The 16244-nt window shown below is 43.0% G+C and overlaps 1 protein-coding gene across 5 annotated transcripts in view; it reads right to left on the bottom strand.

Moving 5' to 3' along the window:
- The window catches only part of RYR3 (ryanodine receptor 3), a 565051-nt gene that overhangs the window by 44804 nt on the left and 504003 nt on the right, over positions 1–16244 (bottom strand). For 4 of the 5 annotated variants that reach the window (XM_086322065.1, XM_086322066.1, XM_086322067.1 and 1 more), the window contains exons 68-73: positions 13524–13611; positions 13331–13423; positions 5883–6053; positions 5532–5591; positions 2814–2945; positions 2222–2334 (exon numbers count right to left, since the gene is read on the bottom strand). In XM_086322065.1, coding sequence (XP_086178191.1) covers positions 2222–2334; positions 2814–2945; positions 5532–5591; positions 5883–6053; positions 13331–13423; positions 13524–13611 — 657 coding nt within the window. Of the gene's footprint in view, positions 1–2221; positions 2335–2813; positions 2946–5531; positions 5592–5882; positions 6054–13330; positions 13424–13523; positions 13612–16244 lie in introns of those variants that run through there. The other variant, XR_015135045.1, reaches the window with a different exon arrangement.

Raw genomic sequence — 16244 nt, 5'->3', positions numbered from 1 at the left:
AAGACAGGAGAAGTGTGCAGAGAATGAGTGGGTCTCTCCACAGGTTACATTACCATTAAAATGAGTATAAGCCTGTCATACTGAGTTTTTTCATTAACCTTTTCCAGCCAAACCCGTTGAAAGGTGCTCAGGAAGAAATTGTTAATTTTGTGTCTGGGGAAAAGCATACAGGTTTTCTTTTAAAAACTCACAGCAGAGAAAGTTTCCACATGATAAAAATAAATCCCTTTAGCCCTTTAGTTTGGAAGACTCCATGCAGTTTAGATTCTCATAAGAAGGAGAAAAGGCATGGTACTGACCACTAGCCTCTTGTTCATTTTTATTGTTGTTATTATGAAATCTATGTATAATCCTCCTAGGGATACAATCCTCCTATGTATAACTTCTAGGCAGAACTCCAGGGCAGCCTCTCTAAAACAGCTGTGTTAGACACGGCGACATTAAAAATGGATAACTAACAAGAACCACTGCAAAGTACAGGGAACTCTGCTCATTGTTTTGTGGCATCCTGGACGGGAGGGGAGTTTGGAGGAGAATGGACATATGTATATGAATGGCTGAATCCCTTTGCTGTCCACCTGAAACTACAATACTGTTAATCAGCAATACTCCAATGCAAAATAAAGTGTTTTTTTTTTTTTTAAAAACAGCTGGGTTAGGAGTGGGGGTGGCCATGTTTCATTAAGGAGACAGTGGATTCTTGGACTTACTATTATCCATTCAGTGGCAGAGTTCTTGAGGGAGCAACCAAAATACTAAAAGATGGTACTATCATTTTCAGTGGGTTTAGAAAAAAATGCTTGTTTTTGAGAGATGTAATCGCTGTCGAGCTGGCCTGGGAGATACGAGCTTAAAGCTGAGCCCTCTGGAGGTCATGTTAAAGCACATCAGGTGTGGCTCTCTACCAGAAGGGGAAGCGAATGCCTTCTGATGTTTTACAACTTTTAGAAAACAGACAAAAATCCTAGGCAGTTTTGCTTCTTTTACTGGGCTATAAATTTCATTTGTCTGCCAAGACTTCAGCAACCTTCATGCCCATGACTGCCTGACTTAATTTTTCAGTTTTCTTAAATTAATGAATTCTATTTGATTTGTGATGCCTCAACCTTTCCAGAGACACTAGTCTATTTTCTCAAGAGACCTATAGGAGCAGGTGTGTGTCTCAGAAGCCATGATTCTGCACCATCTTCAAAGACCCTAATTCAGAGAGCTCAGTTGGCCAGCTGGCTCAGGACAGGGATATGGGACACTCTGGGCAAATGACAGCCAACATACACAATTTGATGAAAGCAAAATGTCAAACATAGAATAGTCTTTCATCTGAGATTCCAAAGAAACACATGTATTTACATGCGATGCAGAATTTACTTGGCCACATCAGTTTCTTCTTCCTGACCAGGTAAGGATATTCCGATTGACTGGAAGTTGATCAAGCAGTGGCTCTTCAACTACCAGCTTTGTTTATTGATCACAGGCCCAGACTTACTGACTTTGCAATTAGTCTGAGGATGGGAATGCCGCCACACCACCAGCGACACTGAGTTGGCCTCAGTGGTCAACAATGGCCCAGTCTATACCGATACTCTGCCCTTTACTGGCACAGCACATGTTCACACACATTCCAGAAAAGCCTTCACATATTTTTGACTTCAGAGTACAGACTAAACATCCAGGTAATGCCTTATGTTCATGACTGGCCTCTTGGGGCATCTCTAAACAGTTCCCTAGTTTCATCTTGAAAGCCAAGTACATTAGGCTGAAGGATTCTCGGGTTACATTTCTGTACTTGCTGAGGAAACATAATTTTGGTATCAATCAAGTGCTTGAACATGGAAATATTGCTTGATCTATGGATGGAATTTGGGGTAAAGACTTTTAGAAAAGTTTCCTTTTTCTAGTATGCCTTTACAGCTGCACAAAGAATCTTACCTAGGTAAAACTAGAGAGCTTCCATATGCTTACACGGCTGACTTTACAGTGCAAAAAGGTGAAGTGAGGCAGGCTTGGGGGCACTAGGAAATCTCATCTGTTTTCAGTTCTTATACTTACCTTCGTAGGCCAGTATACTATACTGCAGATTGCGATGGCTCCGCAGGTGAAGGACTCCAATCTCTACCCCTGGGATCATGAGTGTCAGAGCCAGAAGAGAGCATAGCTATAGGAAGATACCTTAATTCTCATCTCTGACTCACATGCCAGGAGAAAAAGACAGAATACTTGCCTGGGCAAGTTGTAGAGAGGGGCCATCCTGAAACAGGCCACCACTGCCCGTTTCCGCTGCTTTGATAGCAGTTTGTGCCAGACCGCCTTCTTGGACCTCAAAGGCTGTTCCACCTAAGAAGAAATCACATGGCTAGGTATACACTAAGCTGATCTGGGGGGCAGAAAATACCAATAGTCACCTACAGCCCACACTTCTCAACCCTGGAAGAAATAGGATTTCTCAGCTGTGGTCAAAGGTACTCAGCACTAAATGATTCACTTTATAAAAGTCTTAGGTTTTCTTTCTTCTCCCAAAGGCTTTTGGTTGCTTACTGCTTAATAGTAGCTTTACAAATGAGCAAGGAACTTAGATAGGTTATTTGAACTAATGGCAAAAATTTGTAAAACACTGGAAGGGTTAAGCATTAAGGAGTCTTGCTACCACGAGGCACCAAGATGACACTTTGGGATGACCCAGGATGATCCTTACTTCTTGGTTTCTTACAAGGGTGCTTACAGGGTGTCCGAAACTAAAAGCTGAGTGTCAAGATAAATTTTGTATTCTGCAAGGCGGTCTTGCTTCCTCAAGCCTTAGGGTAGATGCTACTTACCTGCTCTAGGTGGAAGACAGCTGCTGAAATTCTCTGCACACGCTCCACTGTCTTTTCTGGGTTGGAAGGTTCTTCACTCTTTAAAACATCTTTGTATAGGTTCAGTTGCCACTTTACAGCTGGATCATCAGACTGCAGATTGAAGCACATACATGAGATGAGCAATCTCTTATACCTCTTCTATAGAAAAGGCCTTTGTCTCCTAGAAGGGTTCCATAGCATTCAAGAGTCTTTTCTACGAATTCCTCTCTCATTTTCTCTATCATATTTTTCTGGAACTGGGTAGATGCTTCATAGGAACTTCTCATTATAGCCTATATGTCTCAACCCTTCTATCATATTTTCCATCCCTTTCTTTCTGTGCTGCATTATGATTTCCTTAAATCAACCGCCCAATTCATAAGTTCTCTTTTCAGCTGTATCTACTACATTTTTTAACCTATATACGGAATTTTTATTCCTAGTTTTTTAAGGAATCTCCATACCGTATACAGATGGGATTTTTAATTTCAATGATTATTTTTAACTTTGTAAATCACTGTGAGGTCTTTTTCAATTCTACATCCCCTCTCCTTTCTTTGCAAAATAATGTCCAAAGCTTGATTTATAGCTTATATGGCTGCCTTTATCTCTTTAACTATTTCTATAATACTTAAAAAATTCCTTTCTGTAGTTCCTTAGGCTTGAATTCTTCCTTTTGTTGATTTTCTGTCTAATGGTCATGGATTTCTTTCCACACTGTGTGTTTTTTAAAAATATGAACTTGTACTCAGGAGTTTTGTTGACTGGCCCATATTCTAGCAGGTAGAGTCTCTCTACATGGTTTCATGGCTGTTTTTACGGCAATTCATGGGTGTCACTGCATCAAGGCTCATTTTACATAAGTTCCTTGCTCTGTTGTTGTTCAGTCGCTAAGTCATGTCAGACTCTATGGGACCCCATGGGCTGCAGCACTCCAGGCTTCCTTGTCCTTCACTATCTCTGGGAGTTTGCTTGAACTCATCTCCATTGAGTCTAGGATGTTTTCCAAACATCTTAGCCTCTGTCGCTCCCTTCTCTTGGCCTCAATCTTTCTGACTATCAGGGTCTTTTCCAATGAATCAGCTCTTGGCATCATTTGGCCAAGGTATTGGAGCTTCAGCTTCAGCATCAATCCTTCCATTAAATATTCACGGTTGATCTCCTTTAGGATTGACTGGTTTGATCTCCTTGTAGTCCAAGGGACTCTCAAGAGTCTTCTTCAGCACCACAATTTGAAAGCATCAATTCTTTGGTGCTCAGGCTTCCTTATGGTCCAACTCTCACATCTAAAAATGACTAGTGGAAAAATTGTAGCTTTGACTATACAGATCTTCATTGGCAAAGTGATGTCTTTGTTTTTTAATATGCTGTCTAGATTTGTCATAGCGTGCCTTTCTTCCTTTTAATTTTGTCGCTGCAGTCACCATCCGCAGTAATTTTGGAGCCCAAGAAATTAAAATCTGTCACCACTTTCACTTCTTCCCCTTCTATTTGCCATGAAGTGATGGGACTGGATGTCATGACCTCAGTTTTTTGAATGGTGAGTTTTAAACCACCTTTTCCACTCTCTTCTTTCACCTTCATCAAGAGGCTCTTTTATTCCTCTTCACTTTCTGCCACTAGAGAGGTATCATTTGCATACCTGAGATTGTTGGTATTTCTCCTGGAAGTCTTGATTCCAGCTTGTCACTTCTCCAGCCTGGCACTGCACATGATGTAGTCTGCATATAAGTTAAACAAGCAGGGTGAAAACACAGAGCCTTTACGTACTCTTTCCCAACTCTGAACCAATCAGTTGTTCTATGTAAGGTTGTAAGTGTTGCTTCTTGACGTGCATACAGGTTTCTCAGGAGACAGGTAAGGTGGTCTGGTATTCCCATCTCTTTACGAATTTTCCATAGTTTGGTGTCATCCAGATTTGCTCTAAATTTATGCTAAGCATGGGAAATTTGGTCCACACTCCTCTTCCAGATTACTAAAACCCTCATCCCCTATGATATGTATCTGGTCAGGAAAGCTCTATGAGTTTTCCTCACTTCATCATCTTCTCTTCATTACTAAGATTTAGAATGCCTTCTTTTTTCTGGCACTTAGAATTTCTTTTTACTGCCTTTTTTATAGTATACTTTACCCACCATTCCTATATAGTTGGGGTATAAAGGAGAAGCTATTTGTATCATTTTAGTCTTCTATTTTAGGGCATAACATATTTTGGGGGAAAGCTGTTCAGATTTGCAGACCTGGAAAAATTTTAAATAGCCTTAAAATAAAAATTGGTCTTCATTTTGATTTTGGGGTGGGGGTTCTACAAACTCAGACATAAAGTTACTTTGTTCACAAATCTCTAAAGCTGAAAGTGCTAAAACTTCCCCCAGGTTTCTATTACACTCTAACACACCTCACAGTCAGGAAATTCTGAGACCTCATCTAACTCCCCTGCCATGGTTTGATGTCACACAGTGGGAGGTGGGGAGACATGATTTACTGGACCTCCTTGCAACTGGCAAAGAAAAAAACAAAAATCAAGGACCAAAAAATGAAAAATTAAAGGCAGAGAGTTCTACCAATTAAGCACAAGTACTCTGAGACTGTTTTTAGAACACATTAAGAAAAATATGAGTAAACTAAGTGGGTGTGGGGCACCCTGCAGCCAGAAAGAAGCCTGTGTGAGTTCTCATTGTGTTCCTGCTACATCACCTTTTCCTGCAAGTGCAAGTTATTCCGCAGATGTTCCTTCACCTCTTCATCTGTGTCCTTCTGTGGAAAGAGATGTGAAATTTTATTCCTATAGGTTACTATGGAAATATAAAGTGGGGTGCAGGGATGTACTAAGAGTTTTGCTGGGATCTTTACTACAAGACAAAAGGAGAGGACAGACAGGGACTTATCCGAAAGAGCATGTGCTGACTCCCAAGTCAGCTGTAAAGATGATGGCGTGTTGCTTCTGTGCACCTTGGCGTCTGTTCATTGATCCCCAGGGACGGAGGGCTGAGCACAGATCACCACCACCTGTATTAAATGCTCCACCAAAGCAGATGGGTGACTTACATAGCTGTACCGTGATTTTGCGAGGGAGATCAGCTCCTGATCGCCTGGGGTGCACATATTCAGACCAATGGGCAGCATTTTCTTGAGCGCAGCCACAATGAGGGAGGTCTGGATGGAATAAAAGTCTCCCCTTCGCTTTGTCTTCTTCCGCTCCTGGTCCTGTCCTCCAGACTAGGAGATGAAGTTCAAACAAACAGAGGGGCTCAATGACTCCGAAAGGCATTGCCTCACCTCAGAGGCAGCCTGCCTCCTGTATAGGTCCTTCCTCGTATAGGTTGGGCCTTTCTACATTTCAGATGCCAGTAAAGGATTGTGATACACAAAGCCAACCAAGGGGCCATTCAAGGCCAGCCCTGATGCTAAGCCTTCTCCTTGTGCACATGCTCACTGAACCACATGACCAGACACATAGCACCAACACCCACGGTCTCTGCTCGCTTGAATCTGGATGTAATGAACAAGTGGTGTTCTTACAAAAAGAGTGATTTGCTAACTGACAAAATGACTGCAGAAAAGAACTAAGAATCCTGATGGTGGGCAGCAGTAAACAGGTGAGAGAGCATCTGCCCTAGAATACTAGCTCCTGGCCAGGGCTGGAGCAAGCATTTTGGGGCACAGGCATCCTAAGGTCCACAGGAAAACGGGACTGCCCAGGTTGGTAGGGCTGCTTTGGGATCTGGCTGGGGCAAAGTTAGGAGAAACAGTGCAGACAGGTGAAGAGGAACCGTCCCAAGTCTGGGAGAGTCCACCCTCCTTTGGTTACACTTTCTGGACCCTTTCTCGGTGCGTTTATCCAGCGAAGTGGGAGGTTTGCAAGAAGAGCTGCAGTGGGTTGTGGCGCTGGTTTGTGGCAGCCCCAGGCAACAAACTGTGGACCCTCTGCACCCACAACAGAAGGTGGATATGGGTGGGCCCAAGAAAACAAGGCTCTGCCCGGCCCACGTTGTACCTCGCTTGCTGGACTCTGCCCCAGCTGAGTGGGCTCCTGCTGGAAGGAAGGAAGGGCTGGGAGGCCAGAGGCAGAGATTGAAGTCAGGGTCCATGATGGGGGAGAACTGGGGCTTATTAAAGCTTTTGCTTTATGAGGTGCCCGTGAGTGGCCGTGAGTGTTTGTGGCCTCCTTGTGATTGCACAGTGGCTTCCAATGACACACACACTCCGTGCTCCAGGAGCTGCTGAGAGGCTAAACCCCTCCTCTGAAAACGGCATGTAAGACTTGAGACCCCCAGCTGGAGTAGAATTTGCTTTATGGAGGATTGGTTTTCTGAGAGAAGACCAAGTCGGGTCAGAATCATACCACCTTAGCGCCGATCTGTTTACATTCAAAGTGCGATGGAGGAGTATTATGAATGGATGTTCTCAAAACGGAGGTGACTTCTTTTACCCAGCTTGTGGTGGCTAAGCTTTCAAGTGGTTACACCGCAGAAACCACAGTGAAATCCCTGGCAGGCAAAATCCAGTCTGACCAAATGCTGCCAGACAACTCTACTTGTGTCTGGTATTCCAGAACAACAGGTCAGACCCAGACAGCAGTGGGAGGGGGCAGTGGAGGAGGGTGGGGTTGAGGCAGGATACAAAGTGTCTTGTATTCTAGACACACAGCTGGAAAGCTGATTCCTACAGAAATTCCCACCTTTACTGAGAGCTTGCTGGTTTCCTTAGATGTTCTAGTATCAGGTATAAAATTCTACAGGTTGTGCCTAAGGCAAAACTCGTAAGTCTAAATTACCCTTGAAAATACCTCAAATTATCCATAAAGGATAGAACCCAGTTTTTAATATATATATATATATATATATATATATAAAATGAGGTATAATTACATGGACATTATATAAGAGGTAAATAGTAACATGCATATACAATAAATATGCAAAATTGTGGATGTGATATACAGTTTAATTTCTTGTTTGCTATTTTCTTTGGCCAATCTCATGTTGTTCTAACTATAAATGCTGCATATATGATGTGGCTCCAATGTGCCTGATACTTAGATAAAGCATTTGTAATCTTCCCAACAATGCTAAGATAACAAGAAGTCAGTTATATAAAGGGGAACATGATGCTCGGGGAAGTTAAGTGATGTTTTTCTAAGGACACACAGCAGTTATGAGTCCGGGCCAACATCCAGACCGACATCTGCCTGGCCATGGCTCCATTTTTCTTTACTAAGAGCTGCATGTGACCTGGTTCCTGCACATCTCCGTGTCTCTGCTACAGACCTGGTGCAAAGGTCTTGGGACAGTGGCAGCAGACATATGTTAATGGAGAGAAAGAGAAATACTTCCAAGCAATAACCGGTATAGGATACTAGAAAACTGTCCCAGAGTTTATTCCACTGGGTGCACATTTTATGCAAACACGGCTATTTGAAATCCTTGCTGGTTTCAAATCCTTGACTTTAGTCTTTGGAAAACTCTCTGACTCATTGGAGTCCTGCACAAGAGCCAGACATGTATAGTGGGGTAGGGCTGGGACCACTAACGGTAGGTAATTGGAGGGAGTCTCCTGGGCTCTCAGGGCCCTGGTCAGCGTCCCTATCTCTGTTAGTGTGCTGGCTGCAGAGTAGGCAGCTGGGAAGGGAGCAGAGATGGCAAGGAGACCTCGGATAGGGCGAGGCTTGGCTGGCTTCCCCGGCTTCCCCCTTCCAAAGGTGGGTAGGCCTACATTCACTCTTTGACAGGCAGTTGTCTTCCCTGGAGCAGGCCTGGGGGACCTCCAAGTGGGAAAATCCATTCTGGACCACCCCCATGGTGATCACAGTGCAGAAGGTGGCCAGAGTCTGGCCCCTCTAATACTAGGACAGAAAAGACACGTCATGCATTTGACCTGTACCTTTACTTGCATGGCCTGTGTGGAAAGATAAGAGAAAAGAAACAAGGAGAAGTCAGTCAGTGAAAGCAGGGGTCCAAAGCATAAGCATGTTAGTCACAGCTCTTCCACCCCCATTCCTTAGCCAACACGACAGAAAACCAACCACTCTGGAAGCCAGTTGACCATGGCATGAAGAGGGGGTGGGAAGTTAGGATGGAGGTTAATTGGATTGAAAGGACTTACACCCAGACCATGCAGTACATCATCTCAGAGACCAGCATTCCAGAGTGTGTGACACTCTGCACACATTCCAGAGCGTGCAGACCCAGATGGTCTTCAGATCTGGCCACCCAAGTGACTTTAGATTTCACGCCTTCTCTCCTCCCCTCTCCATCCTGTCACCTGGGTGGGCTGCAAACAATCTGTCACATAACCAAAGACCCTGATTTTCTTTCTTTCTTCCACCCACTACATTATCACCACCAGAAGATCTGTGGTTACAAAAAGAGTGAGGAGAACTGAGCTAAGGGGCTATGTATGTGCTTCCCCTAAATAAAGGTTTGCTAAAAACCATACTCTAGGAATATCCAAGGTGGTTCAGGATCATCTCATGACCCAAAAGATGGGGCACCTCCCTTCTTGTGCTGTGACCTTCAAATATACCTTAGGTCAAAGGCTCCTCCTACATGCTATAAGTTCTAGTTTTATTCTTTTCCTCACATATTGCTAAGATTAGTTAACTCAGTGCATTTCCCTAATGGTTGAATGCTCTCTCTCTCGTGCATGCTCTCTCAATATATTTTAATCTATTTTTAAATGTTAGCTGAAACTTTTCATTTTACAAACAAATCTAGAAATTCCTATACATTAAAAATCACTTCATTTTGGCACACTTAACCACTAATAGTTTATGATCAAATAGCCAATTTATGTGTGAAATTAAGGGAAAAACAGAGACTCTTAAGGAAAAGGAGTTGGAGGAGTGGAGGGAGGCTGTAGAACTAGGGCAGAGGTGTGCGATCTGAAGCGCTCATTCCCAGGGAGAGGGTAAGGGAGGTAGAGACCAGTCAAGTCTACAATGGATAGTAGAGAGAAAGATGAATTTCCAGAAGCCAGTCTGAGAATGAGAAAGTGTGTGTGTGTGTGTGAGAGAGAGAGATAGAGAGAGAACAAAGGAGGGAGGGTAGTAAGAGAAGAGAGAAGGATAGAAGAGTGAATGGCGGGGGCAGGGAGGATAGAGAGAAGAAGTGAGGAGGGAGGCAGGGTGGGGGTTGGGGGTGGAGGGTAAGGGGTGGGTAGCAGGGGGAAAGGCTGGAGAAAAAGAAAGGGAGAACAGGAAGTGGGAGAGAGAAGGCGGGCAGAGGGACAAACAGCACTTGAACTGTACAAGTGCAAGAACAAAGGGAATACAAATGAGAAAAGGTAGAGGGGGGAATGAGAGAGACAGGTGAGTGGCCAACTGAGGAGTCACTGAGGAGGAAGAAGCACGCTCACACATGTCATTCTGCATACCTTTGAGGAGCATAAAGGTGTCTTTTCAGCATGTCCCTGTCCTTTCTCAATACACTGAAATCACACTCACAGGGTGGAGTGGCTTTAAACAATGAGGCACCCTAACATCTCCTGCATCACAACTCTTTTGTTTACAATCTTGGTCAAGGAACTGACATTTCTTGGGCTAAACGTGTTCTAACTTACCACTCCCCTCCGAGGAAGCTGTTGCCATTTTTCCAGAAAACAAAACAAGTTTAAAAACAAAACAAAAAAACACATGCTCAGCTCAGTTATGTGCAGCTTGACATATCTGCAAACCGGTGTTTAACAAAATATACAATGAACTCTCCTCAAAATGTGCTTTCGCTGCTGGAAAAAGGACATATCTTTGAACTGACCTTCCATTAAGCGTGAACAGTGTGGCCCACTGTATATTTTTTCCACTTCCTTTTTGTCTGCAATAGCATGCATGTGTGGTGTGTGTGGGCATGCAGCTTTCTGGCACACACCTCTCTCATATGCACTGAGGCCAAGATCATTTATACAACACCAGAATTCAATTAAGAGAGGAGATAAAAGCAAGCACAGGTGACTATTCAGATCAGGTAGAAGAGAGAACATTTAAAGCAGGGTGGCAGTGGGGATTCAGCTGATGCTAAAGAGAACACTCCCTCTCAATCAGTACTTTTACATCCAAAAAGTACCAGAAATAGCTATGGGTTACTGTTTTTTGGAGGCATGGTATCTCCCTATCTGAAATATTGTGCTGCATTTATGTCATATTATTCAAGAGATGCATTTAAAATTTACTTTTTAACAGGGCATACTAGTAGAGTTGGGAGAAGTCAGGCAGTAAGCTCAAGCCCATTCTACAAACTAGTAAACTGGGATCCAGAGAAGTTAAGTGAATGTTGCAAGGCCATCCTTATACTCATCATAAAGCCAAGCGTGGGACTTTTGTTTCCTTTGGTATCTAGTTCCGTTTACTACTACACTTTGTGTCTCAACTACTACTACACTTTGTGTCTCAACTGAGGCAACTGGAACAATACGAATATTTATTACCCTGAGGAGTACAGAAAATGTTATTTAACATCTAGGGAGTGTCCTTCCATCCATTACACTGTAACTTTTACCCTTTCCAACATCACTCAGAAAAAAAACTGGCATACAATGTCAATGGAAACCAAACGAAAGCCTTTGCTCCTGTGGACTAACCTTACCAGCAGGGAGGATGCACCCAAAGACCCTGCTTTTCTTTCTTCTTTCCACCTGAGTTCTGATTCTGACTATCTTCTGACAAGGCTAATGTACTCTTTTCCTCATTCAATGATGTGAATGAACACTTTCAGGTTAGTTTGTTAGTAGGTTAGTTTTAGAACATCATTCTTTGTCACCTCATCTCTTTCCAAGCGTAAACCCAAGGACCTTAAGTATCTACGCATCACCAGAGGGTTAAGGTATCTTTGCCATTTCAGCTCATCTGGGATCGAAATCCCTGTATCAGAGTCATTTCCTTTGCTTTGTTGTCATCCGCTGACAATAACAGTGGATGCTACCTGGATCCACCAAAGGCCAAAAGATCTACCCCCAAGTTGAAGGAAGCAAGGAATCTGAGCATCAGTGACTTTCTGCAGGTGAGCAGGGTCAAAGGAGAGCTTGCAATGACTGTAAGAAAAGTCTTCAGAGGAACTGAAGGACAGATGTCCAGAGATCAGGAGTTTGAAAATATCCTTTCTCCTGTACCTCACACAAGTAGCTGTTTGCCAGAAGTTGAATGCAAAATAAACTCTGGAAAATCAAATAAAAATTATCTAAAGCACAAAAGGATACATCTTAAGTAAGATCCCTTTGCAGCAAAGATTCCTCTTGACTGTGAATATATATATACCTAATCTCTCTGCATTGTAAGTGCACAATTTTATTTATTAAACTTACTAACCAGCATACATCAGATTTGAAACTCTGAGAATAAATTTTTGGATGCTGGAAGAAGTGTTAATGTCAATATAGCTTAAAGATGGAAGGGACAGAAAGTTCAGACTGCAGCTGACCAGAGCTAGACATGCTTCGTGAAGTTTTGGGTGCTGAAGTTTTCACTTTTGGTGTCATACCAGTCCCTGGTCCGCAACTGTGCATACAAAGATCGCAAATGGTTATTTGGAAAGATGTACCAAGGGCTTCACTATCAACCCATGACTGTCATCTTTCCAGAACTGACTCTCACTTCTGAGAGGTCCCCATGCAACCTCCACCTTCCTGGTTCTCAAAGGCAGCACTGTCCCAGCCATGAGAGATGGACATCTCACATCCAGTTGACAATACAGTCAACCCTCGTCAAGGGACACTTCTCAGGGGAAGAGAGTTCAGGTAAGCCAGAACAGCTGGGAATGAAACAGCACATTTAAGTAAGCCTTGCTTTTGTGTACACCCCTGAAGGAGTGTGTCTGAGAATTCTCTCCCATAAAATGGCGAAGCCTCATTGTACAGAACTGACTCAGGAGGAGCAGGGGGGCCAGCTCCCCCTGCTCTATTTTTGCTGTACCCTGCCCTGTAGGTGACTTTGTTTTCAGACAGATGTTTGGAATGCCCTCTTTCAAACATTTCCTATAATGGGATGGATAAATGTTTGGGTTTCTGAGTGCAACTTGTATGGAAAATAAATAGAAGGCATTAAGAGGTCAGCACAGCTGAAATAAAGCAGTTACTAGATGTTCCAGATAGGAGGAAAATTAGTGCATTGTAAGAATATGTGCCAACAACATCTTCAAAGTAATGTCCTTACAGCTAGTTAAAAGGTGGCTCTAGGCACGTGTATTTTTGTAGCTTTTCCACACAGGAAGTACGTCTACTTTAAAACAGGTAAGTGCAGCTTTGGTTTTGCAGACCTCTCAAATGCCTTAGGCAAGTCTCGAAACAAACTTTTTGACACACAAAGCAGCTACTTATTCATCAAATGTGATGCCCATGCTTATTTGAGAGCAGTTTCTTCTCGCTCATTCTCAAAGAAACAACAGTGGAGACTGTTGGTTTTGTGTGGTTTGACCTGAACGCAGTAGGAGCTTATCCTTTCACACACCCAGGACATGTAGCTTGGTTCAAGGCTGGAGAGCCTTCGGAATTGATTTCTATGGACTTACTTTTGACATCTTGCTTTTGCTGTCTCCAGTTAAAAATGCCAAATTATTAATTTCGTTCTGAATCACAAAATTTTGCTCTTCCCTCTTGAAGTTCTGAGTGGGGGGAACAGAAAAACAAACATTACAAGAAAGTCTTCCGAGGTGTGTACCTTTCACCACTGAGTCCAAGTCCAGGGTCTCCGTGTGTGCTTACGTGAGATTTACACCACAGGATGAAGATCTCTGCCACCATGCGGAAGAGCTGGTCAGAATCTGCATCGGGGCTTTTGAGCCAGTTAGATCTGAGGCGAAAGACAAATGAGTATGCATGTGGAATTCATCAGTGATTGAAACAGTCACACTCTAAAAATTATACCAACACCAGATGCACACATTTATCCAGATAAAACTGCATCCCCACCAAAAGCATTCTTCAGACAGGCTAAATATCAGTATACTCCTCACATGCTTAGATACAGACATGCAATTGTTGTAGGTTGTTTGAAGGACCTACAATACTCATTTCCATTTTACTAAAAGATGCCAGGATTATCTTAGCAAACAGACATTAGAAATCAACATTTCAAAATAGTCAAAAGTAGGGTTTTTTTTGTCCTTTGAACTGAAGAGATGATTAGAGTTACACTCTAAGTTTTGTGACTAGCCTCCTTTAATCCATAAGGTTAGCAAGATCAGGAAAGTCTTGGTCACTGTGACATATAATCTTATTGTGGACATCTGTTACTGTCAAGTGTCTGAAATTGTGAGTACTCTATAAACAGTTCAGGCCTCACCTATTTTCCTTTCAGAGCCACTTTTATGAATGAAATCTGTAAGAATGTTTTTCACTGATATTTGAAGTGTACATGCAGAGACCAATACTCCTTTGCTCTCTGAAATGGTTTGGAAATTCCCTATCTAAAATACTAGCCTAAGTTAAGAAATTTTGCAGTGGTGGCAAGAAGGCTAAGCTACAACAGAATTTAGTCACTTTCTTTGACTGTGTGGATCACAATAAACTGTTGAAAATTCTGAAAGAGATGGGAATACCAGACCACCTGACCTGCCTCTTGAGAAACCTATATGCAGGTCAGGAAGCAACAGTTAGAACTGGACATGGAACAACAGACTGGTTCCAAATAGAAAAGGAGTATGCCAAGGCTGTATACTGTCACCCTGCTTATTTAACTTATATGCAGAGTACATCATAAGAAACACTGGGCTGGAAGAAGCACAAGCTGGAATCAAGGTTGTCGGGGTAAACATCAATAACCTCAGATATTCACATGACACCACCCTTATGGAAGAAAGTGAAGAGGAACTCAAAAGCCTCTTGATGAAAGTGAAAGAGGAGAGTCAAAAAGTTGGCTTAAAGCTCAACATTCAGAAAACAAAGATCATGGCATCTGGTCCCATCACTTCATGGCAAATAGATGGGGAAACAGTGGAAACAGTGGCAGACTTTGTTTTTTTGGGCTCCAAAATCACTGCAGATGGTGATTGCAGCCATGAAATTAAAAGACGCTTACTCCTTGGAAGGAAAGTTATGACCAACCTAGATAGCATATTGAAAAGCAGAGACATTACTTTGCCAACAAAGGTCCGTCTAGTCAAGGCTATGGTTTTTCCAGTGGTTATGTATGGATGTGAGAGTTGGACTGTGAAGAAAGCTGAGCACCAAAGAATTGATGCTTTTGAACTGTGGTGTTGGAGAAGACTCTTGAGAGTCCCTTGGACTGCAAGGAGATCCAACCAGTCCATTCTGCAGGAGATCAGTCCTGGGTGTTCTTTGGAAGAAATGATGCTGAGGCTGAAACTCCAATACTTTGGCCACCTCATGTGAAGAGTTGACTCATTGGAAAAGACTCTGATGCTGGGAGGGATTGGGGGCAAGAGGAGAAGGGGACGACAGAGGATGAGATGGCTGGATGGCATCACCAACTCGATGGACATGAGTTAGATTGAACTCTGGGAGTTGGTGATGGACAGGGAGGCCTGGCATACTGCAGTTCATGGGGTCGCAAAGAGTCGGACATGACTGAGCGACTGAACTGAACTGAAAAGTTGTCTTGCCTCTAATCATCTTGCCCATTTGAATTATATTATATTTTGAAAGGGGTGGATGATTTGCCACTTTCAAATATCTGTGTAAAGTAATGCACTAGGAGTTAAATTGTGTATCATCTTTCTTAAAGAAAACTGTGGCTCTCATGAATGGTTTAAAAAACTCCATGTCCCTTGGTGCCTGCAGGGGAATAGCTATCAAAAGCCAGTTCCCTATACCTGGGATATCAGCCTGAGTTGTCCTGAGCTGCCTGTACCTTCTGCCCATTCTGCCCATTACTAGGCTAAGGAAGAAAGTAAAGACTCGTAAGGCCAAGACCACCTGTGGACACCTCTCTCATCTCCTTAGTTCCTCACTGCTTGAGTTCTAGCTTCATGGATGTTTCTGTTTAATCTTTCTTGTTTTCTCCTTCAACTAGACTCTGTTTTATAGGTAGACACTACAGGTGATCTGCCACGTTTATTCTCCTCCTCTTCCTTAGGAAGAAAACCCCATTGTACCCTGGGTGGCACTGCGTGCTGCTAAGATCACATTACCCAGCCTCCTCTGAGGGACACCTGTGGAACTACACTCTGATGAGCTGGAAGAGGAAGTTGTTGGATAAGCCTCCTGGAAGAGCTGTCTAAAAAGCATCAGATAGCTGAAGGTGCCCTCCTGCCTTTCTACTTCCTCTCTGGGATGAAAATATGACAGCTTAAACTCTAATTGGCATGTTGCACCATAAAGTAACTTTGAAGATGGAAGTCAGTGTTAAGGACAGGAAGAGAGAGGGGTGAGGAGCAACAACACTGGCCATGGATTGGATATCTCTGCACTTCTTTTATGTGTGAGATTTAACTTCTACTTTAAGCTACTCTATAAGGTATCCAT

This window comes from Bos grunniens, chromosome 10, assembly GCF_055505025.1.
Source record: "Bos grunniens cultivar Pamir isolate PY7600 chromosome 10, Bosgru_T2T1.0, whole genome shotgun sequence".
Taxonomy (NCBI): domain Eukaryota; kingdom Metazoa; phylum Chordata; class Mammalia; order Artiodactyla; family Bovidae; genus Bos; species Bos grunniens.
Note: the sequence above shows the minus strand (reverse complement) of the source record. Positions and strands in the feature narration are given on the sequence as shown.